Source organism: Saccostrea echinata, unplaced genomic scaffold, assembly GCF_033153115.1.
Source record: "Saccostrea echinata isolate AGI-Se365-2 ecotype Australia unplaced genomic scaffold, CSIRO_AGI_Sech_v1 ptg000012l, whole genome shotgun sequence".
Taxonomy (NCBI): Eukaryota; Metazoa; Mollusca; class Bivalvia; order Ostreida; family Ostreidae; genus Saccostrea; species Saccostrea echinata.
This window is the reverse complement of record NW_026889761.1, coordinates 10,429,185-10,453,195: the sequence shown is the minus strand read 5'-3', so window position 1 is coordinate 10,453,195 and position 24,011 is coordinate 10,429,185. Positions and strand designations below refer to the sequence as shown.

Below are 24,011 nucleotides of genomic sequence, written 5' to 3'. Positions count from 1 at the left end.
CTTCATGTACCTTTGCTTAGCATGTTACTCCATTTTTCTATATTTTCCTAATAGTATAGTTTTAATAGTCAGCAACATGAAATTCACAAGTGAGAATATGCAATTGAAAATGACAATGGAAATACTGGTCTGCTATCCTAGTGCTACCATGATGCACTTTTCATTGTGTAGAAAACTGATGACCTAATTACATAAAGTTGTTCAATACCTCTTTTACTCAACCCTTTAGAGTATATCTATATAAAATATACATAAAATACATGTATAAAACAAATAAAGCTTGAAATATTTATTATTGATTTAATGGATTTATTTATTAAATAAAAGGTTCAAAACTGTATTTCAAGATGATCCACTATGCAATCTTAGAATCAAATAGGGCTGTCTGCAATTTTGTTCTTTATATAAGTCCTTTGAAATGGAAAGCAAATAAGAAGAGTGTAAATTCTGCACTAGATGAATAGATGCTGTTCACTGGTTCTTTCAGCATTGATCTGTCACTGCTGTATACGTGTGGTAGGGACTGATGCTCTAAGTACTGTGGCGTAATGTCCAGATTTCTATGGATACTAGGACTTCACAGCAGTTTGACTGGTCTGCCTCCTTTTCACGTCCCAATTATACACTCGGGCCATATCTACACACTGGTTAAGGAAATCTCCAAACTTTTTGAAAATTACTTACATTACTTTTTAACAAAATCACGCAATGTTCATAAAATATGATAATTTCTTTCAAAAAGCATTGAAGATGATCTTCACACCTTATATTTTGCATACAAGTACAAAAATCTTGGAAGAAAGTTGTTTATGTCAACTTTTACTTGAAGAGATAATACACTAGGACTTATACTTCCTTGCATTTCTTTTGGGTCACTGAGTGGAAGAGATAATTGCCTACCAAACAAGTTTAGTCAAAAAGTTTCTGATTGAAATGGATTCTTTAATGTCCAAGTCCTAAATAAATATCGACGGAGTGGAAGATTATGTGTAGATTACACTTTAATATACAATATTTTCTGTTCCTTCTTTAATTTTTAATTATCTTTTTTTCTGGTGCCAGAATGAAGCCAATGCATCAATACTGAATCCATAATAATTGAAATAAACAATATCTGGGTCATAATTATCAACAATAATCTCTGAACAAGAGGCCCATGGGCCACAACGCTCACCTGAGTATCTTTGGCCCTGCTGTTCTTCACCTGATTTCCTACCTTGTAATACCTATTGTGGCCCCGCCCTACTTCCCGGGGGTCACGATATGAACAATTTAGAATCTACACTACCCCAGGATGCTTCCACATAAGTTTCAGCTTTTTCTGGCCGAGTGGTTCTTGAGAAGATTTTTCCTATACATTTCAATGTAAAACTTGGATTCTCTATTGTGGCCCCGCCCTACCCCCCGGGGTCATGATTTGAATAATTAAGAATCTACACAACCTCAGGATGCTTCCACTTAAGTTTCAGCTTTTCTGGCCCAGAGGTTCTTGTGAACAAGATTTTTAAAGATTTTGCCTATATATTTCAATGTAAACTTTGATTCCCTAATGTGGCCCCATCCTACCCCCAGGGGTCATGATTTGAACAACTTAGAATCTACACTACTCCGGGATGCTTCCACATACGTTTCAGCTTTTCTGTGGTTCTTGAGAAGAAGATTTTTAAAGATATTTTCTACATATTTCAATGTAATAACTGGATTCCCTATTGTGGCCCGCCCTACCCCCGGGGTCATGATTTGAACAACTTAGAACCTACACTACACCAGGATGCTTCCACATAAGTTTCAGCTTTTCTGGCCCACTGGTTCTTGAGAAGAAGATTTTTTTAATGATCCCACGTGCACCCTATTTTTGTCTTTTCTTGATTATCTCCCCTCGGAAAGGGGCTTGGCCCTTTATTTTAATAATTAAACTCCCCTTCAACCAAGGATGCTCTGGGTGGAAACTTTGATTAAAATTGACCCAGTGGTTCTTGAGAAGAAGTTGAAAATGTGAAAAGTTTACAGACATACGAACAGACAGACGGACAATACAGACAACTGAAAATGGGTGATCAGAAAAGCTCACTTGAGCTTTCAGCCCAGGTGAGCTAAAAATTACTGACAGATGTTGAAGGAAGTAAACTTTATGGTGGTAGGTTTGTAATGGATAGTGGCAGAAAATTGTCAATTGATAATAGCTGTAAATACACATTTCTAACAACTATACAAAATATTTTCAGTTTCATGAATTGTTATACATGTGAACAAGAATAAGCTTTTGTAAACAAAATTTTCTTGATTAAACAACTTTTTTTAATATTTTATATGAAATTTGCCTCATAGAGTTGAATTCAGTATGAGAAAATAGAGATGCTGAATATTTTTTTAAAGCAATGGTTTCATTTCTTCAACAAAAGGTAAATAAATGCAAACTTATCAAAGCAAAAATAACCAGCTGTACAGTATCAATATGGTCACTACATGTCTAAGAAAAAATGTCTGGATGATTTAATTTTTTTTCCAAAAAGCAAAGTAAAACTCTGTCAAATAATACCACTGTAACTGATTTAAATTTACACACAAGGACAAAAATCACTGGCATGGAAATTGTTGTAAGGATACTGACTTCTAACGTCGTTGTCTGGTCACGGATAAAACTCAGATCTTCTTCAACTTGTGATAAACTTTTATTGGCTGCCTCTAAATTCTTCTCAAGTAATACCTTAGCATCTTCAATGCCATATTCTAACATTATATTAGCCTACAAATACACAATCAGCTCAATTAGAGGACTATCACAGATTGTAAACAATGTTATGATTTATGAAGAATAGTGTGCTTGGATGAATTATTACAACACACATGTACTTACCCCTAGCCATAAATTCACTCTGTCTGTTGGTGGAATTCTTGCTTTTGCATAAACTTGGTCTGACAATAAAAACCTAGTTTCCATTGAATCTGTTGAATCCTTTAAATTAAATACATAATTATTCATTAGGCATTGCATCTTGAAAATTCATAAGATGAACAATTATAAAAATTACAATGTAAGAATTCAATGCATTACTTTAAACGAGTAAGTGGAACAGCCAAGTGTGTTATTTAACAGGTCTTGACAATTTCCAAATATGGAAGTCAAGAACGATAATGGTCACTTTCTATAAATACTCATAAAAAACAAACTGCTATTGCTCCTGACCAATCAGATAACAGCATTTAGACAAACCCATGAGAAATTAAACAAAGCATGTGGTTTTAAACTTTTTTGCTCAAAAGGTTTGTTTAGAACAAACTTTTTGTAAACTTCATGCATATTTAGGAATAAAAAACAGTATACATAACAATTCTGCCGTGAACAACACGACTTGAAAAGCTTAAAATAAATTTTAAGTTGGATTAATATCTGTCACTATGAGGTAGTATACTCAATGGTTAACTTGCGTTAAAAAATTGATATAAATACCTCAGATTTTCAGCTTTTAGAGCCCAGCATGGAGATATTTTGGTATTGGGGATATAACAGTCTTTATTGTTTCCTTTGTATATCAAAATCATTCAGTTTCTTGTATGCATGGTAAGTTACGGGGATAAAAAGCATCCATCTTCATTCCCTTTTCCCCTTATTCAACACCTTTCCTTATGCAAGTTTAAAGTGTATATATGTAACATAGCATTCAGCCCGCACTCATGAAACCTGTGATATTGTAAAGCTAGTATATATGACGAACACTTGTGTGCTGTAGATCTACATGCATGGAAAGAAACGATGAAAATTGGATGGCTCTAAAATTATATTGACCAACATAGAACATTTTCTGGAAAACATTATAATTGTATACTGATGATAATTTGACAATGCCCTCTATTCTTCACTAAAAGATTGCATTTTGTAACACAGTTACACATGTATTGGTGTTTTTTTTTTCTTTTTGAGATTGAAATGTCAAGTTTGTTACAGTAAATATGTGGTGAATACTCTATTCTTCCAAACTTTTCATATTACTTCTAAAGATATTTTGTCAAAAAAATCTTTTTGATGAAAAAAAACATGTGTTCTCTTTTGTTCCTTTGAAATCCATTTTGGGGTGTGTAAAAATACTGTTTTCTGATTGGACAAAAAAATATTTACATTTATATGAAGTATGTTTATGCAACTTTCAGTTATATTTCTTGACTTCCATATTTGGAAATCGTCCAGACCTGTTTAACAAGTTACATAACAACCAAGACCTTGTTGTTATTCCACAAAAACTACTCGGAGTTATCTTCTCCTTTGGAGTGAAAGGTTTTGTTTTATTTCATTGTTTTTACTCTAAGTTGGCTCATGAGTAGAAATTCATGTATCAAGATAATTTATGAATGACTCAACCAAGTAAGAAATGAATGAAAATAACAAAAACCCCAAACTTTATAGGTACAGAGACTAAATAGACATCTATGGTTCAATTCTGAGCTGCCATTTTCTACATGAAACTCACCTTCCTAGACTGTAAATGTTTCACTATATCTAATGAAGTTTTGATATCAGGGATTTGTGCCTTTAATCTGAAATGCAATTAAAAAGGCATAGTTTGAATTTTTCTCTTTTTTCACTACAAAGCCAAATAAATCAACAGGAACAATACATATGAAGAACAAAAACTATTATCAAGTGAATCAAGTAAACAAATGGATGTCCATCCCACCCCCACCCCCTCTTTTTTAATATCTAACTGTATTTACAAATTATGGTTATGAATTTCAGATGAACTTTCAAAAAGAAAATAAGTAAAGTAAAAAACTAAAAGACAGAAAAACTGTGGCTTCATCCGAAGGCCAATCTTTCTTGTTCTGCAGTATATCAAATACACATGGTATAAGATATAACTATTATAGATAAAGGTGACATGGATTATCAACAGCCAAAGTTGTTTGAATCTACCTGGCCTTTTTGGTGTTGAGGTTGTATTCCATGAATTTGTACTTGCTATGTGATTCATCTAATCTCTTTAATACTGCCTCTGCCGAGTCATTTCCCTCTCTCTTCATGTAACTGTCAACATCCTCCTGAAAAAATAAGTTACCAGTTTACCGAGGTCTTATAACTGTCACTTACAACTGAAAATCATGTTGAGAGGATCCACACAAGAATAATATTTAATTGAAATTATTGCTATAGAACACTGTAGAAAAATTATTACATTTAAGTTGTTGCTTAATTGGAATAGAACTTTTTTTAACAAGAAAAACATTAACAAATCAAATTCTTTAAAGCAGAAACTGTTCAGGAGATTACAATGCTATTATAGCTCCTGCATGACAAAAAAAAAATATGCACAGCTGCAATGATTTATCTCATTTTTGATCAAATGCAAATATGGAATCATATTCTTTTTTATTTGATATGAGAATAATTCTTTCCTATAAACATGATTAAATTGAAATATTTATTCTACTCAGTATCTGAATTCATATTCTTGTGCCAGGTACATAAATACCTAATCAAATCAATTTGCAGTTGAGAAAGGTGTCAACACACAATATAACTGCCACTCTCTCTCTCTCTCTCTCTAAATTACTGTCTTGTGGAATGCCAGTTTGATTCAATATTATATAGAAACATTCCCGTCTTTATATGACTCTTGAGAGGTCTGTCAGTATAAAAGTACCCATAGCTCCAATAGCATAGCCCTCTCCGATATTTTTTGTCTGATTTTCAGGAGAGGGCTACATTTCCATGGGATCTCCATAATGGTTCAAAATTTTTTTTTGTTTTTTAATACAGGTGTCTTCAGGCAAGATAAAATTAATAAATCACTTAAGATTCATCTTCCTTCAAATAAAATGGATTATTTATTCAACATCAACCTAGCCTATGCTAACACAGGGTAAAATACTACATGTCATCTTGTTTCAGCTGCCATGTTAGGGGCATGATGTACCGAGACTTGAGCTTGAAATTTAGATTAGCATGATAAAGTAATTCGGTACAGATTTATGATTTTGCCATATGGTATCAATCAAACATCTATCAATGAAAGCCCTATGTATCCATTCACAAGAATAAAACATCTGCTCTCTTGCTTTCCCAAAATAAAATTGATCAAAGTCAGTAAACATGGCAGACAATTCAAGTTCTGATGTTGACATACAAGAAAAATAACTGATATATGGACTTTTCATTTTTAAAAAAAAACAAATTTGTGTCTTGCATTGCTAAATTTTTTTTTATTTCTGGTAAGAAATGCTAATAAAATAGTCACTTTTTAATATTTGAGCCAAAATCTGTGCAGTATTGAATCATTCCACACTTTTACCATTACGGAGATCTTATGGAGTTGTAGCATTCTCCAAAAAAAAAAGGAGGGCTTCATTATTGCCCTTAACCATATCGCACATGTCCATGTAGAAATGTGCTGATGGTAGACATTGACATATGATCCTAAATTCGCTGTCAAGGAATTTTCGTTACATCTATCTTAATTGCCATTTATTTCTTTTTATTTCACAACTTTGATGAATAAACTTATTTAATAATTTTCTGATGCTCATATTTAATAACTAATGAGGTTTAATGATTGTCAAGCGAATAATCAAACTTGTAATGATTGTTTTTGATGCAATTCAGTGGACAATCTCTGTGACATTTTTTCATATGGTCCGAAGAAATGAAGGAATAGCAGCAGTAAATAACATCAATCCACCTAATTTTCTTGATTCGTTTATTATATACAAATTTATTTATTAAATTTACTGGGTTTGTTAAAAAAATATTAAATATTTTTAAAATTAAACAATGGTTAAATTTTATGCTTGGGGATGTAACATTTCGTGTCAATTTTGTTACGTCTCGCGCACAGCCGCTTTCAGAAACAATAGAAGGAAACTTCGATCGATATGTTCTATTTATAGCAATTTGAGACGTTGTAAAAGATTTACAAACTATGGCTGTGTTCAAATGTGAAAGTATTATTTCAAAAATAATCATCATAATTTTATCTTTATTTTCGTGTCAAAACGTTACGTCTGTATACACGTGTCATACATCAAATACTCGGGTGACCAGAGGACGACATCCTGTTTGTATGACATTTTCTGGTCTCTACTTTCATTTTTGTTGAGACCTGTGCACGTGTTGGATGAGTTCCAAGAAAAAAGATGACAGGAGACGCAAGTAGTAGGTAGGTCATTTACATGTTACGTCTCTCATTTTTGGGGGACCTCATCTTTTTCGGCGATTTAAGGATGTATTTTGAAACATATATAATGCCAGATTTGCGTGTTTGCCAAGAAATAAGAATTAATTTTCTAATAAACTGTAAATATTGAACTATGCTACATTAATATAAGAATTATACTTATTTATTTTCACACCATGGTTGAACTGATTGTGTCCACAGTTACATCACACCCCCCAATCAAGTATTACCTAAATCTTTTAATTCAAAAATGTTCATTTACATGTGATTAAATTTCAACTGATTGAGCTTAATTTAATTGTATCAAGTAACAACCATTGTAAACTCTATTTTAGAAAATTTTAGAAAACATCTGAAAATTTAAAAAAGATGTAACTTTGACGTTATTAAGCTACAACAGAATGTGTCATTGTTACATCACTATTTATGAATGTGCATATTTTTTGTTGATTGGCTTCTAGCTGACAAAAATACCTAATTGGTGTTTTAAGAAGTGCAAAACACACAATAAACTTGAGTGAAATAGTGTGTATTATACATTGTTCTGTCATTCTTTAACTTCATTACATGATGTAACATAGTACACCAGTTTTTGTGTCCAAGTTAAATTTGTGAAAATATCATGAGATCAGTGTTACATCACTATCAAAGTATGAGTATAGATCTTAAATGACTTAATATCCTTGTCAAACTACCTTTTCACCATTTTTTTCTTTTCTTTTCAGGTCACAGAATGGCCACGGATCACTTCTGTGACTCTTTAACTTGGAAAAGATCAAGATTGATCTCTTGACAGAAGATAAAATGACATTTGTGTAGAAAGGGGCATATACAATACAATGTATATTATTTAAATAAAACTGAAAATTTGTTCAATTGTTGACTTATTTATTAAGTTAAAATTTTCTTAAAGTTTCCTGTGATCTGATTCAAAGTAAAAACTTAACAATTAAGTAAATTAAAAAAGAAGTTTGTTGGAAGGCTTCAGTGTCCAGTGTTACATCTCTATATGTTGAAATGAGGCATATAATTTTCTTCCTTTGCCATATGATTATGCAAACTTGGCCAAAAAATGCCCAAATGTAAGTGCAAATCCTTTGATAAAAAATTTGTTCAATTAATTTTAATTTTGGAGGAAATTTTCTTTTCTGTGTGCTGAAGTTTGTGTCCTGTTACGTCTGAAACAGAAGGTGATCTTTTTATGTATTAGTCTTTAGATTTGAGTGTAAATGAGAACAATGGACAGAAATTTTGTATATAAAGGAACAAAAATGAGTGTCACAAGTAAAATATAATTCAGTTGTAATTAATTAATTTGAATTAAACTTGAAGTGTCTCCGTTACATCACTCAATATTAATGAATTAAATTTTAACTGTATTTTAATTGTGTCAAGTGCAACTATCTCGGCCTTCCTATGTGACTTGGTCCTGATACCAATCTTCAATTTGCAACAATTTTTAGAGTGCTATCTTAAGTCTGAAATATTGGACACAAAGCTTTGAGTGATGTAACAAAAATTCCGTGACAGTGAATTTAAGATCATATACATAAATGTCCGTGTTTCATTTTAAATGTCCGTGTTTCATTTTCAAGTTATTCTCCTGATTCAAAACAAAACACCTTTACACATTAGAGTGAACATTCTTTTTGACAACAGCAATCTTGTTAGATTGAAAGTCTTAAGTAAAGATAAAAAGATTGACAGAGAATTATATATTCAGATAAAGCACATTAAGCAGCCTTTTGGGAATGACATAGTATGTCTGCTCTAGCTGTGTTTCATAAGTCAAATTTATCTTCTGAACCACCATTCTTGATTCCGCACCCTTAACAATGAGCATGCTGTTGCATGAATTAGTAACACTCATGCAAAAACATGTACTTAAAGCTAGTTGAATAATTTCTTAATGACATTCAAGTAGGCCAGTACTATATAACTTATAAGGAACTATTTTCTTTATTTAAACAACGTTTAAATTACTTCTTCAAGGGAAAATTACCATAATTGTCAATTAACCAAATTGAATAATGTAAATCATGAAACTGTCCCAAACCCTCAAAATTTCAATTTTATATAATTCTTGATTTACTAAAAACAATGTTATGATGTTGCTTTGGAGCAATCAGACTTTATCTTGAAAACAGAGAAGTTCTGAATACCACAAATTCAGCCTGAGGTATCCCAAGAGTGCCTTTAGTGTCACTGTTTTGCACAGGCGTGCTTGTTTCTGTCGCCATGTTGGGATGTAAGCAGTCTCGCGCAATACGAGACTTGTGTTTCCATCGGAATATTTCGGTAATTATCCTATTGCGTTCAAAGTAATCAGATGTGTTCCGAATAAGGAGAAAAAAATATGGCGATGTTGAAGGTAATGTTGTGGTGTAATAATAAAATAGACTATTTTCATTTAATATAGCAGGGAAGGATTTCTTAATGTTATTGTCACCAGTATTATATGTCTCTGTATATTCTTGTGAGACAATGATGAGATTTTTTTCTTCCTTTTAGATTTGTATTTAAAAAAATTAAGATTGTAAACAAACATTACAAAATGATAGAAATTTATATTATAATGATTCCTAGAGCACTACAACGTTAAAAATTGTATGAATCTTTTTGGAAGGATACAATAGTAATTGAAAAAGACAATGATTTGTGTTGTTGATTTAATTTTTACTTGAGATATTGTTGATTAATTTTGTGAATTGATGTACATTTTCTCTTACTGACCTCTCGTGTTATCTAAGCAATGTTAAGAGAGATTATGCCAGTGTTAATTATAAGATAATCTATGTTGAGATTCTACTTGGCTGAATATTTGGTCTCAATACTCTGACGCCTTCAATAGTGAAGGCTTCAGTCCAAATAACCAGCCAAGCGGATTTTCAGAAGAAAATAATTCTAAGGATGGTCTAAACCCACCATGAACTCTTCTAAACTTACCTTGTAATAATTTTGTTTAACAGCAACAGGGCCAATCACAATTTGAAGAAAGATGGCCTACGATGCGACCCACAGCACTCAAGTTGCTACGACAGGAGCCTGTTACAAAAGCAGAGTGGCAAGACCTGTTCTGGTATAGCATAATACTTAACAATTATAACATTTGCAACATGTTAATTTTCAGTTCAATGGTTCTTCAAGATTTACTGGTATGTAATATGTGTACAACATACATTCAGGAAAACTTTATTGAAACATCACACTGAGGAATTTAATAGGTCAGTGTTAGAATGCTAGCATGGTATTCCAGAAGTCATTGGTTTGAATCCCTTTGAGACTTAATTTTTATCCATCCATGATGTTTTAATTATTGCATAAGATTTTAAATTCATGTCTAAGGGGTAACCATTAAATCCACTGTGACAAAATATTGTGACAATATTCCACAGTATTCATTTCTTGACATTCATTGTTTAGAATCAGGAACCAAAAACACAGGTTCTTGAGTGTAGTATGAAATATCTGTAATATGTCATAATTATGTAATGATCTTTGTAGGTGGAACATGGTTGGATTTTTATTGTTATCAGGTTTATTACTTTTTTAAAAAAAAATGTGTTATATTGGACAGCATTAGTGGTGATATAAGTAATGTCAATTCATCTCAATCTTATTTTTAGTGCTGTGCATTCTGTCTGCCTTTGGGATGACAAAGGACCCCAGAAAATGTACAAAGCTTTACAAGATGATATTCTAGACTTCATCAGACATGCTCAAGCAGTAAGTTTTACAGTGTCATGTTATGTCTCTAGCTATTAAGAAAATAAGCTAAAAGGGATTGGTATGTTAGACTATCTTATTAAGCCAAAAGAGACTGGTATGTTGGGATGTCCTATTCTCTTTATATATAGATAGACATGTAGTACTTTGTTAACTGTTTGTATTCATTAGAAGCCTCCACTTGAGGTCAGTCTTTTCAATGTTTTATATAGCAGTATCTACATCTATTTCAACACTACCCTCTTTATTTAAGCAATTGTCCAGTCGTGTACAAATTCTTATACACGTATGTGAAATAATCAGGATTTGTTATACCTTTAAAAATTTGTTCCTATATAAATCAATACTAAAAAAAGTCTAACATTTTCAATGTTTTACTGAGCGGGCATAAAAAAAATCAATGTTTGACCGCATGAGATATTGGACCTGTCAATGAGATGTTGGACTGCTTACGTCACTTAATGGGCGGGGTCAGCTAAATCTCATTTGAATTCGCATTTGTATTTGTTGGTGTTTGACATAAATGTATGTCAATAAAAAAAATAATAATAATAAAATAAATTAAAAAAAAAGGTATAACAAAACATTTATTGTCTGGGTTCGAGGGCAAAATGCGTTTTGTCGACCCCTCGAACCAAACTGTTTGCCTTCGGCCTAACAGCCTCAGGCAAGCAGCTTGGTTCTTGGGTCCGACAAAATGCATGTTGCCCTCGAAACCAGTCAATAAATGTATATTAATATGAACATTTTTTCCTTGATTTAAGTTAACCTTCTTTAATGAATCATTTTTTAAAAATAGATTTTGAATTCACTGTCTTTTACAGAGGGTATTACAGCATCAAGAGGATTCCTCTTTATTGAAAGCATACATAGCTGAATGGGGAAAATTTTTCACCCAGTGTGATTATCTTCCAAAACCATTCATGCAGCTAGTGACATCACTGGCAGGGAAACCCCACGGAAGTGTCCAGCAAAAAAAGACGCAGGGAGAAGAAAGTCTTGTCAGAAAGGTCAACATAATTTCAAATGTTTTATTAGTTGTTAGTAGAAATAAGTTGTTTCAAGGAAAATTTTAATTTTTCTGCAACAGTGATGATAAAGTTTTCATGCACATTCAAGCGAAGGCTGTAAACTACACTACGAACATTCCTGCAATAAAGTTGTACAAGCAAGTACATGTAAGAAGCATACATGGTTGTAGATAAGTAATATAGTACATGTATATCTATCCTGAATGGGATTTAAAGGGATTTACAAGTTGAGGTTTTAAAGCATAACAGTTTAATTGAATTCATATGTATTTCAAATGCTTAAGCCTGTGTAAGCAACAAACACTGTTCAAAGTGGAATGCTATAACAATGACTCTAGGGTTTAAGCCTTAAACACTGTAAATACTTTGGCTACATTGATGATGTGGCTGTTTTGAACACTAATGTAGCTATACTGTACATTGATGTGGCTATTTTGAACACTAATGTAGCTATATTGTACATTGATGTGGTTATTTTGAACACTAATGAAGCTATATTGTACATTGATGTGGCTATTTTGAACACTAATGTAGCTATATTGTACATTGATGTGGCTATTTTGAACACTAATGAAGCTATATTGTACATTGATGTGGCTATTTTGAACACTAATGAAGCTATATTGCACATTGATGTGGCTATTTTGAACACTAATGTAGCTATATTGTACATTGATGTGGCTATATTGAACACTAATGAAGCTATATTGCACATTGATGTGGCTATTTTGAACACTAATGTAGCTATATTGTACATTGATGTGGCTATATTGTACATTGATGTGGCTATATTGAACACTAATGTAGCTATATTCTGTATAATTACAGCTGATGCTGGACAGCTGGAATGAAAGCATCTTCTCTAACATTAAGCAACGATTACAGGACAGTGCCATGAAACTTATTTATGCAGAAAGAAACGGAGAAGCATTTGATTCTCAGCTTGTTATAGGAGTCAGAGAGTCTTATGGTGAGAAAATCAATAGACTTTATTTTGTAATGATACTCAATATATTCTAATAGCTAGGGAAAGGACATGTGGTAGCCTAGGTCACTTAAGTTTTTAAGTCAGACTTAATTAAGGGGGGACCTGCTATGGCTGTAGCACCAGTGCATGATGGATTAAGTTCCAATCTAGGTTGTTACAATATGAATGGTTTTTTTTTTTAACAAGGACAGAGGAAAAACAAAACTGAATTGCACAATCTTAAGGGGGAAAAATCATATTATTTAATGTTAAAAGAATATTCTAAATATCATCATTCATCTAGGCACGACAAAGAGTGTGAATGATTTGTCTTTGTTCTTGGTTTGTGACTGTTTATTTAAGGATGTTTGATGTTCTGTTGAGTGAGCATATTTGCATGACTTCTGTTATTTTTTCAGTAAACCTGAGCTCAGATGTAGAAGACAAGTTAAAAATTTACAGAGAAAACTTTGAAAAGGCATATTTAGAAGCCACAGAAAAATTCTACAAGTTGAAAGCCCCTCTTTACTTAGAAGCTAATGGTGTACAGAATTACATGAGGTATGCGGACTGTAAACTCAAGGAAGAGGAAACCAGAGCATTACGTTATTTAGAAACAGGATGGGGGTGTAACTCTGTCGCTACAGTAAGCAAATCACTGACTTACTATAATTTTCATATCTGTTTTATTAAATCACAAAGAAAATTAACCAAGAATATATTTTTTGCCTTAGTGTATATATTAAATAATGTTATTGATTGAGATAACAATGTTAAAGCTGATTTACTGCTTTGAATTTAAAAAATATAGAAGAAGTATTAATGTCAGGTAAGGACAAAGCAGAAAACTACCTCAAATGTTCATATATTATGTACAGTCATGACCTCATGTAGCTTTCATAATTTTTATCAGCTGACTGAGTGTTGTGTTAATGTGCTGGTTACCGCATTCAAAGAAACAATTCTCAAAGAATGTGCCTCAATGATCAAAAATAATGAAACAGAAAGTAAGTGAATCAAGCTATCTTACAGGTATATAAATAGTATATACAATATTTCCTTTAATTATTTTTTAATTGTTTATCATTTCTTAAAAATGTATACTTATAGAGGTACTTAAAAGAAAACTTAAGCATACCTAAAATTAGTTTTACTTTTAGGGACATGTAATAATTACTTATGAAATATTTTGCTAATTTACTTAAAAATTTATGGAATTTAACTTCACTCTGTGAATCATCGTTTGTACATTGCCCTCTCAGAATTGCACATACACATCTCATCATTTCACTTGGTGGATAGTAATTAGGGCCCTGCAAGGATTTGCGGGTGCCCTATAGTAATCACTCTGTCTGTCTGTCTGTCCATCTGTCATTCTTCCGTCCACAAATTTTGTTTTTTTCTAATAACTTTTTTTGTAGTTGACCAATTAAGTTCAAATTTGGTATGTTGGTTGAAGAGGCAATAAGACAAATTTTGATGCTAAGTTTGGTTCTCTATGTCATCCAGTTTGGAGCTGGGGTGGTGGGGTAGATTCTTTAACTTTACATTAGAATGAATGCCAGGGCAAAGAGAGTTAACTGATGAGAATGTTCCTATTGTAAACTATGAAAGCTGCAGCTAGTCCCATGGGATTAATTAACTTTCCTCTTGAAGAAAATACAAAGCATTATCTGTTTCTGTCAAATTGAGATTAATTAACACCTCTCTGTGCAAATGAAGTTTGTTTTGAAGTTAAGGTCAATTCTGAATGATGTTTACATTCTCTGAAATGTCGATTTAAATAATGTTCATATTTTATTTTGGTAAAATACACAATGAGTTATGATTTTATTGAATTCTAAAAAACAAGATATACATCATGATATGATTTTAAATTTTTTTGTTATTTATTTATTTATTCAATTTTTTTTTCTATTTGTTGCTGTATGTAAATTTAAGAATACTATTAATTTTAACAGGTAGTCTGATAATAAACTCATTCTGTCATTACTGAAAAAGTTCTTATTGTAAACTTGGAAGAAAAAGATGAGAGAGCAGTACAATTAATCCCCTGGGATTAATTATCTTGTCTGGGGCAGAACATTTTCCAGGCTTATCTTTATTTGTCACTTTCAGATAAATTAACCTTTGTGTGCAACTGATGTTGTTTTTGAAGTTAAAGTCAAGCCTGGGTGATATTTGCATTCACTGAAGGCTGGCATTTTATAAAACACATGTTTTATTCTTGTTTGAATATACATTTAATTGAGTTATTATAGATATGATGTTTTTTACTGCCTTATGTTAATACAGGGATACTCTTTACAGGTTGTTGGATATTTAGGAATTATCTTGAAATTTTATAAATACAGTTGTTATTGCATATTCTTCTTAATATATTTTTTAATTTTTGTAATCAATTAAAATTCTCATTCTGTAAGCTGCACCCTTATATTTCTACCCCTTGGCAGGGCCCTTGCTGACTGGTCAGTTTTCTAGTTGACTTCAGTTTTACTGAATTACTTGTACTTTAATATCAGAGTAAATTCATCATGCTTCATTTTAATTCCTGCTATACTAACTGTGATTTTGCCTTTTCAGAGCTGCGTCTTATGTTTAGCCTGATGGACAGAGTGCCAGATGGCATTACTCCAATGTTACACGATCTGGAGGCTTACATTGTCAGTCAGGGTCTGGCAGATATGATAGCCGCTGCTGAAACCATTACCACAGTAGGTTACCGTTAAGATTGGATGTATTTATTGCTAGTTTACAGTCTCTTACTTAGGCTTACTTTGGTACATTGTTACTTTTGTCCATCAGGCAAAGATGAAAACTTTAAACATCATGTTTACATATTGTTTGTGGGTAAAAGAGCTCCGACATCTAATATGATATGTTCGGTGAGAGATAGATGGGGGGGGGGGGGGGAAGGAATAGCCCATCAGTATGTTTCAAAGATGCTGTAGATATTAGGGGATTGCCTTTTGAGTCTTTTGTATGACAAACACTGATGGGGTCACTTTGCCCAATGTCTGTAACTTTGAGTGTACTCATATTTATGCCCCCCTTCGAAGAAGGGAGGGCATATTGCTTTGCTGCTGTCTGTTGGTCCAGCAACAGTTTCCGTTCATTTTCTTCGCAGAGGTTGTACATACTGAAATGAAATTTGGTATACAGATTTATCATAAAAATATCTAGGTCAGGTTCTGTTTTGGGTATGATCGAGCAATTTTTGACAGAGTTCTGCCCCTTGGACTTAGAAAAATTCCAATTATTTGCTTTCCATTCATTATCTCTGCAAAGGTTGAACAAATTAATTACCAATATATCATGAGAATCATGTTTTTGCCAGAGATGTGATGTAGAAGACTATTTCTGGTTGATGCATCTTAGATAATACTGGTAGAATAAGATGACCCCTATTGATTTTAAGTTCAAAAGGTCAATTTCATTTTCATGTACACTGCCCATAATGTATGCTGCCCATAATAAAGGCTTGAGCACTCTATAATGTATGTTTGGGGGGGGGGGGGGGGGCACATAAGTGTTTCACAAATATCTCTTGTGTCATACAAATGGGCAGAAGTTCTAATACTTTCTCGCCATCACTAATTCATCACTGATATGATTTTGCATTGGTAGAAATTAAGTTCAAGGTCACTTCCATTGGCAGCTGATAATGGGTTTATATCATAAATAAAATGAAGGCTTCCTTCACAGTTTTATCTCATGACTAATTTCTGACTATTTGCATGATTTGTTACTGTTTTTTTTTTTTTTAATTAGGACTCTGAGAAGTATGTAGAGCAACTACTGGAGTTGTTTAACAGATTCAGTACTTTAGTCTTTGATGCTTTTAATGATGACCCCAGATTTCTTACTTCTAGAGATAAGGTAAGTTGTCTTTGAAAGAAAATAATCGAGATAACTGCAAAATACTTGTTTAATGAAAGAGTGCAATTGATGACTTTTCAAAATTTAAAAAATATATAATTCTTGGTTTGCTGCTTTCTGACAGATTTATGTGTTTTTGTTTACCCTCTTTTACAGGCATATAAAAATGTTGTAAATGATACATCAGTTTTCAAATTAGAAATTCCAATGAAAAATAAAGGGTAAGATATACAGATTTGTGCATAATTCTCATTTCATGTAGAAGCCTTCATTTGACTTTAAAACTTTCATTTTCTTATATTTTACATTCTTAGGTAACGTGTCTCTTTTGACTCATGAAATCATTAATCAAAATAATTTTTGAATATTTGTTGGCTTAAGAGTATTTGAATTAATAAAATCTACAATATGATGCAGTACATGGAATGAATTTTTCAACTAATTGGGCTGTTGAATTTCATGACTTTAGCATTGGTGCCAAAACTCAGCCAGAGTCTAAATGTCCTGAACTTTTGGCAAACTACTGTGATATGTTATTAAGAAAGACCCCACTCAGCAAGAAACTGACCTCAGAGGAGGTGGAAAAAAAATTAAGAGATGTGGTATGTAACGAAAGTACTTCATGTGGCCTGTCTGTGTATAAAAAGGTTATCATTAAACATTTGAGTCTTCGAAATAAAAATACATGTACTTGCAACAAAGATATTATATTACCTTATTCATTATTCTCTCAGTAACTAGAAATTGGAATGGCCGAAAACTTTTGCAGTGTAAAAGCATGTTAATTTTAAGAATTTTGCTGTATTTCAGCTTCTGGTGTTAAAGTATGTACAGAATAAAGATGTTTTTATGCGGTACCATAAGGCTCACTTAACAAGGAGGCTTATATTAGACACCTCAGCTGACAATGAGAAGGAGGAAAATATGGTGGAATGGTTAAGGGTAAGTAGAGACACCTGTACTTCCTGTATTAAGAACATGTAATATGTTTGAAAATTAAAAGTTAATTTGAATGGTTATTCTAAATTATCTTCCCTGAAAGGATTTCATGACCTAGAAAGGTTTTTCATATGCCATCATGCATACTGTCTATTCAATTTTTTTTTGTTTACCCTATAATGATAAAAAGGTACATGCAAGTAATGTGTATCTTTGATTTAACATGTACCAGTATGTATTTTATGTGTAATGTTTTCTTATTTATGATGTATGTATAATCAGGAAGTTGGTATGCCAGCTGATTATGTGAACAAACTGGCCAGGATGTTCCAGGATATCAAAGTCAGTGATGATCTCAACCAGGAATTTAAAGATGCCCATCGGAATAATAATGAGGGCATAGCAGGTGAAGTACTGACAAGTAGTGGTTGTAGGTTACTAGTTAGCCAATAGTATTACATGTACATTGTGGAAATGTGCTTGACTTTCATGAGTGAATATCTTCAAAATTGTTTGAAAATTATGTCTAGTGAACATGATTATTCAGTATTAATATTTGGACATTCTCATAAGCAACAGTCCTGCAAGTAGCTATTATCTAAAAGTTATACAATTTTGGCATCTTTCTATAATGTTTCATACATTGCTTCATTATTATACATGTAGAATAGAAAATATCATAAGGAAATATCCACGAATCGAAATTTTTAAAGTGATTTTGACTGTAATATTTGTTTTAGATTCAATCAACATAAAGATACTGAATGCTGGAGCCTGGGCCCGGTCGAGTGACCGTGTCACTGTGTCACTGCCAATGGAACTGGAGGACTATATACCACAAGTGGAGGAGTTCTACCGACAAAAACACAGTGGCCGCAAGTTACAGTGGCACCATCTCATGTCTAACGGAATCGTAAGTTCACTGTAAACACTCCTGTTTAATTTACCAGGGATGACTTTTAAGATCAGGACAGAGAACCTCAGTCTTCATACATTAAAACTATGGGTCAATATGTACATGTATCTTGTTTAATTTCATATTGCCTAACAGTTTGAATACTCTGTGCTTCATCATTTATAAGTGAAATTAGAATAATCATTTTAAATCTAGGGAAATGAACATATTAAAGATATATGAGAGATGTTACTTACAATTTGTGTTGCCTTTACCATTTAGTTTTGATTAAAAGAATTAAAACTTTAATTACATATACATGTAAATATTAAAACTTAAACATTTTTTCAATAGATTACTTCAAAAGTGACCGTACTAGCTTGTGTTGTGACTTTTGCAAGTTTTATTCTCTCCAATTAGATAACGTTTGGCAATGATATAGGTCGGTTTGACCTAGAAGTAACAACTTTTCAAATGGCCGTGTTGTTTGCGTGGAACCAGAGGCCTAAGGATAGGATATCGTATGAGAGTCTGAAGTTAGCCACCGAGTTACCAGACACTGAACTCAGGAGAACTCTCTGGGTTTGTTCACCTCCATTTATTCAATTTAATAATTTTGAATGACTTGCTGTTCTTTTAGAATAAGAAAAAAATTATCAGTTCAGACTAGTAGAGCCACAATTTCACTGGAGATTCTTAGGAAAATATGTAATCATGATATTGATATGCATATACATGTATATGAATAAAAATATTACTTTTTGTCTTTTATAGTCACTTATAGCTTTTCCAAAGATTAAACGTCAGCTTTTACTATGTGAACCTGATGCCAAGTCAGCCAAAGATTTCAATGATGCCACTCAATTCTGGGTTAACCAAGAATTTGCACTCATGTAAGTCATTTTATTGTGATGTATCTGATAGAAACTTAAATTAGTGTACTTACCTCTGAGGTATGCTTTGTAAAGAGCATAGTTGTATGTCCTCAAATATAGTTACATATAGTACACTCCTCAGTTTATACATGTATTTTGAGAGCAAGTTTGTAAAGGTCTTGAGAAGCAAAAAAGAGCAAGTTTACTTACGGCCTTTTTTTTGTCCTTGTAAATTTCTAAGAAATGATATTTTACAATGCATTCAATATGACTTGGATCCTTGGTGACAGCATATCTATTGAAAGTGATGTAATTTTCTTGCTAGTCAGTGTATTTTGACATCATAAATAGTGTCATTATTACCATACGCTAAAATTTTCTTCAAAATGGCCAAAAGTTGAAGCTATTTTTAGAATTTTGTATAGAGCACAACTGCTGATCTAAAATGTGCAAAAGATAATTATAGAACTGTTCTGAAGATTATAAAACATGTTTTATTTTTTGGATCAAGGGTGTGGTCATATTTTAATTCCTGTCTGAAGGTATTTTCTGCAAAATTCAAAAACATTGCAAATTCACAGGGCTTGTTTTCCAGTTCTTGGACTCTAAAAGAAATATTTGTTACTTGAAATGAAAGCACTAAATCTCTGTGTTGATATTTGAAATTGGACACTGGGTGATAGTCAATTAAAGCACTAAATCTCTATATTGATGTTTGAAATTTGACATTGGGTGATAGTCAATTAATTGAATTAAGGCGAGGTCATTTGATGCATAAAGTGGACCTAGCACTTTGTCCACTTCTTAACTTGGAGGATTCATCTACTACATGTATAACATAACTGTGTGTTAATTTTTCAGTAAAAATGGAAAAGTCCAGAAGAGAGGCAAAATTAATCTAGTGGGTCGGTTACAGCTTTCTACTGAAAAAAGCAAGGAGGAAGATAATGAAGGAATAATGCAGTTGAGGATCCTTCGTGTTCAGGTAACTCAATCATACATGCAGTTTCCTTTCAATAACTTGGAAGGTACTTCTCAGAAGACAAGATAATATATGTAGACAGGTCTATGTTAGCCATTATTTTTTCATTTTCAACAGACAAGATGATTATAGGTTTTAATAGATTCTCCAAATTATATTACATACCAAGAAATTCCCCACTCCCAAACAGACAAACATAGACAGACAAGCTAAGCTTATATGTGTGAATAAGAATGTCTTTGTACTATGATCTCATGTACATGTTGACTTTGAACTTGTTATGTAAAGGTCAAAAGAAGGTCAGTACATGTTGTCTTAGACTAATTTGTCATTTATAATTTCAAGGTCACAGAAATGTCAGTACATGACTTTGAACCAATGTATTAATCATAATGTCAAGGTCACAAGAATGTTTCAATGTCTCACTTGTAATGTAAAGGTCATTTATATATAGTTAAAAATTCCAAGATAGAGGGCTATTCAAAGTATTGGTATTTTTGTTTTCATGCCAAGATTGTTAACGACCTATCTGTATCATCCAAAGGAACAGATGTCAAATGAAATTTGTTCCTGTAGTTTAGGTGATGTTTTATCCTTCTTAGGATAGTATTATTTATTCAGTTGTTAAGGATACTAAAGTTAAATTTTAACATTATTTGTTTGTAGGAGGCCATTGTTAAAATCATGAAGATGAGGAAGAGGATCACAAATGCAGCTCTGCAAACAGAACTCGTAGAAATATTGCGCAATATGTTCCTTCCATCTAAAAAACTAATCAAAGAGCAAATAGAGTGGCTCATAGAACACAAATACATGAAAAGAGACGAGGAAAATATTAACATGTTCATATACATGGCTTAATTGTGATACATGTGTATTTAGGAATTCCAGAGAAGTGCAAAATAGGTTTTACTGTAGAGCATGACAGTTCAGGTGTATGCTGTTGATATGCTGCTGTAGTCAATGCTTTTAGAGCAGGCATTGGTCCATTTTCTGAAGGCACAGCACGAGTTTCCAGCATTTAACAGTGAATTTTGTCCACCTCACTCAGTTTTTTCCTCTTCCTTTAAATATTTAAAGATCTGACACTTAACAATTGTATTTTTTGGAAAATTTAACATTTTTACATCTTTATTTTGTAACAAATTTGTACACTTTATCAAACTTAGTTAAAAGCATTTCTTCTTGTAATTTTTGGAAAATTTCTATCGGAATGTTGATTTGTAGGAAATATCTCTTTCATAGCAGAAATTTTAAGTGTATGTGAGTACATGTATGGGAGAATGAGCAGTACTTCATATGTGTAATACTGAGTATGTGTAAACAATCTGAACTCCATTTTTTTTAGAGATTGATGAGCAGTGTGCTATATTCTGAGGGCTTTCACAGGTACACTGATGGCATGATTTTTTTCCATCAATCCTTTTTTTTTATCAATATCAATTTGTGTGAATCATCTGAATGTACAGTAAGTCTTCTGGTTAATGAACATGTATTTGTTTGATAACTATCGATCGTAAACAATCGTGTGTCTATTTTGTTATAAATATTTAACAATAATGAATATTCAGATGTACTAGCTTTGCTATTCAGTTTAAGAACTGAAAATTTTCTCTTCCTAAGCCAAGTAATGGCCAAATTGCAGTTGTTCAAATGATTTACATGACTGATTCCCTAAAAGTTATGTTATATTTGGCATTACTTGTATGTGTACCATGATTTAAAAAAATGCAGATCGTAAATATTCCACTTATTAGTGTGATATTGATGGTGATCTGTTAAGTCCTCTAAGTGATAAAGGATTCATTTGATCTTGTTAGCTTGTAAGATATCCACCTTTCAGAGATTTTTAGCTCACCTTATTTGATGCTACACCCCCTGTGTTTGCATCCCGGTTAAAGTTTTAGGAGCAAAGTTTGTTCCTCATTAACTTCAAGCCCTACTTAGACCAAACTTGCAAGGATGATGCATCTAGGGATGCACACTACCAGAAATGCTTTGGATGCTGGATTTGACCTACATTTTTTTGGATGAGAGACCAGGTTCAAGTTTTTGAAGCAGGTCCATTCCCATGTAACTATAAGCCCTACCTGGACCAAACTTGCATGGATGATGCGTCTAGGGATGCACACTACAGACATCCTTTGGATGTTGGATCTGACCTACATTTTCCAGATGAATGAACAGGTTAAAGTTTTAGGTCTGGTTCATACCCAAGTAACTATAAGCCCAATTGTGACTGAACTTGTCTGAATTGATCATATCAGTTTCTTGTGATGTGCACTACCAGATAACATTGGAAGCTGGATCTGACCTACATTTACAGGATTATTGTACAGTTAAAGTTTTTGGAGCAGATTCAATTTCAAGTATCTATAGATCCTACTTGGACCAAACTTGTGTAGATATTGTATCTATGGTTGCACATTACCAGAACATTGTTATGCGAGACTCAGTTTAACTCATTGATAATATTCATCGAGGTGAGCTTTGTAATCTTTGATTACCTGTTTTCATGATGAAGTTAATATTAATGAACAAATACATAAATATTCATTTGATTGTAAACCCCACTACACACTCAGCTGTTAATGTGTTATCATCCATTTCACTCTGTTTACTCTCTACCTCTGACAGATGGTTTTTATCTTTGAACGTACCCCTGCAAAACCCTGCTGTAGGTTTTTACCTTATACCTAGTGGCAATTTTAATTTGTATTAAAAGTTATCCATTTATTAAATTTGTTTTGCCCCATTAATATAAGACTATTGCTTAATTAGCTCTGCTCATAATTTAGGAGGATAATTCATTAATGATACAAAATGGGAGCAAAAATTACCCAGTACAAAAAATACAAAATGTAATTTACATTATTCATGCTTAAAGTGAATATTTGAACAGTGATTTTTGGTCTCTTTATCGTTTGGAAAGATATGTGTTTTAATGTATACAATATATGTACTATTAAAGTATATCAATCAGAATAATTGGACAAAGACCTTTTTGTTTTAAAAAAAAAAAATCGTAATTTTTTCTACCTTCATTTAATACATGTAAGTAATGAAAGAAAAGTCCAGTAGACCTGTTCTGGGAATTTTGTGCACTGCAAATTAAATTATTTGTGCTTGAGTTTAATTCATGACAGAAGTAAAGAGTGGTGTGTTATATATGTATGATGTATACAAGATTATATGTGTATGTAAATGAATGAGCTGTTTCAAAATATGTGAAGTATTAAAAACAAATTTTGTGTAATAAACCCCAAAATTAAGACAAACATTGTTTTGTTTACTATTTCAGTCATCATTCCTTTTGTAGATATGAGCGAGTACATGAATTTACATCCTCATGAACCTGAAAAATTTTACCCATCCATGAAAATTGGCCCCCACAGATTTTAATGATTCCACAGTGTACTACTAAATTATTTTGATTATTTATTCATGGAGAATGTTAATTCGTGGGTAAGAGGCACCCACAAACCCACAAGTTCCAGGAATATGGAGCCACCAAAAAATCTAACGACTCCAGAGTATTAAAAGTTACATTT

At 32.5% G+C, this 24,011-nt stretch overlaps 2 protein-coding genes across 2 annotated transcripts; one reads left to right on the top strand and one right to left on the bottom strand.

Moving 5' to 3' along the window:
- Positions 1-265: 265 nt before the first annotated feature.
- Positions 266-9,470, bottom strand: LOC133185341 (prefoldin subunit 3-like). The gene is made up of 6 exons (XM_061320485.1): positions 9,329-9,470; positions 4,910-5,034; positions 4,467-4,533; positions 2,858-2,956; positions 2,608-2,746; positions 266-637 (listed from the first exon to the last, which is right to left on the bottom strand). The coding sequence occupies exons 1-6, from the start codon at positions 9,404-9,406 to the stop codon at positions 570-572; spliced, it is 576 nt and encodes a 191-aa protein (XP_061176469.1). The 5' UTR covers positions 9,407-9,470; the 3' UTR covers positions 266-569.
- On the top strand, positions 9,464-23,738 carry LOC133185340 (cullin-5-like). Its single transcript, XM_061320484.1, has 18 exons — positions 9,464-9,537; positions 10,136-10,245; positions 10,793-10,892; positions 11,717-11,902; positions 12,752-12,893; positions 13,310-13,536; positions 13,804-13,897; positions 15,474-15,604; positions 16,662-16,769; positions 16,926-16,990; positions 17,239-17,371; positions 17,580-17,711; positions 17,991-18,114; positions 18,449-18,621; positions 19,024-19,185; positions 19,378-19,496; positions 20,340-20,463; positions 21,127-23,738. Exons 1-18 carry the CDS (start codon positions 9,523-9,525, stop codon positions 21,319-21,321), a joined length of 2,340 nt encoding a protein of 779 aa, XP_061176468.1. The 5' UTR covers positions 9,464-9,522; the 3' UTR covers positions 21,322-23,738.
- Positions 23,739-24,011: the final 273 nt, after the last annotated feature.

Bases quoted from the DNA above. Each gene is read 5' to 3' on its own strand.
- LOC133185341 (XM_061320485.1), bottom strand. From the start codon at position 9,406: ATGGCGACAGAAACAAGCACGCCTGTGCAAAACAGTGACACTAAAGGC. The intron at 2,957-4,466 runs GTGAGTTTCATG...TTTAATTTAAAG, and splicing joins AACATTTACAGTCTAGGAAG to GATTCAACAGATTCAATGGA. The intron at 638-2,607 runs GTATCCTTACAA...ACCAGTGTGTAG, and splicing joins GACAACGACGTTAGAAGTCA to ATATGGCCCGAGTGTATAAT.
- LOC133185340 (XM_061320484.1), top strand. The intron at 16,991-17,238 runs GTAAGATATACA...TCATGACTTTAG, and splicing joins ATTCCAATGAAAAATAAAGG to CATTGGTGCCAAAACTCAGC. The intron at 17,372-17,579 runs GTATGTAACGAA...GCTGTATTTCAG, and splicing joins AAAAAAAATTAAGAGATGTG to CTTCTGGTGTTAAAGTATGT.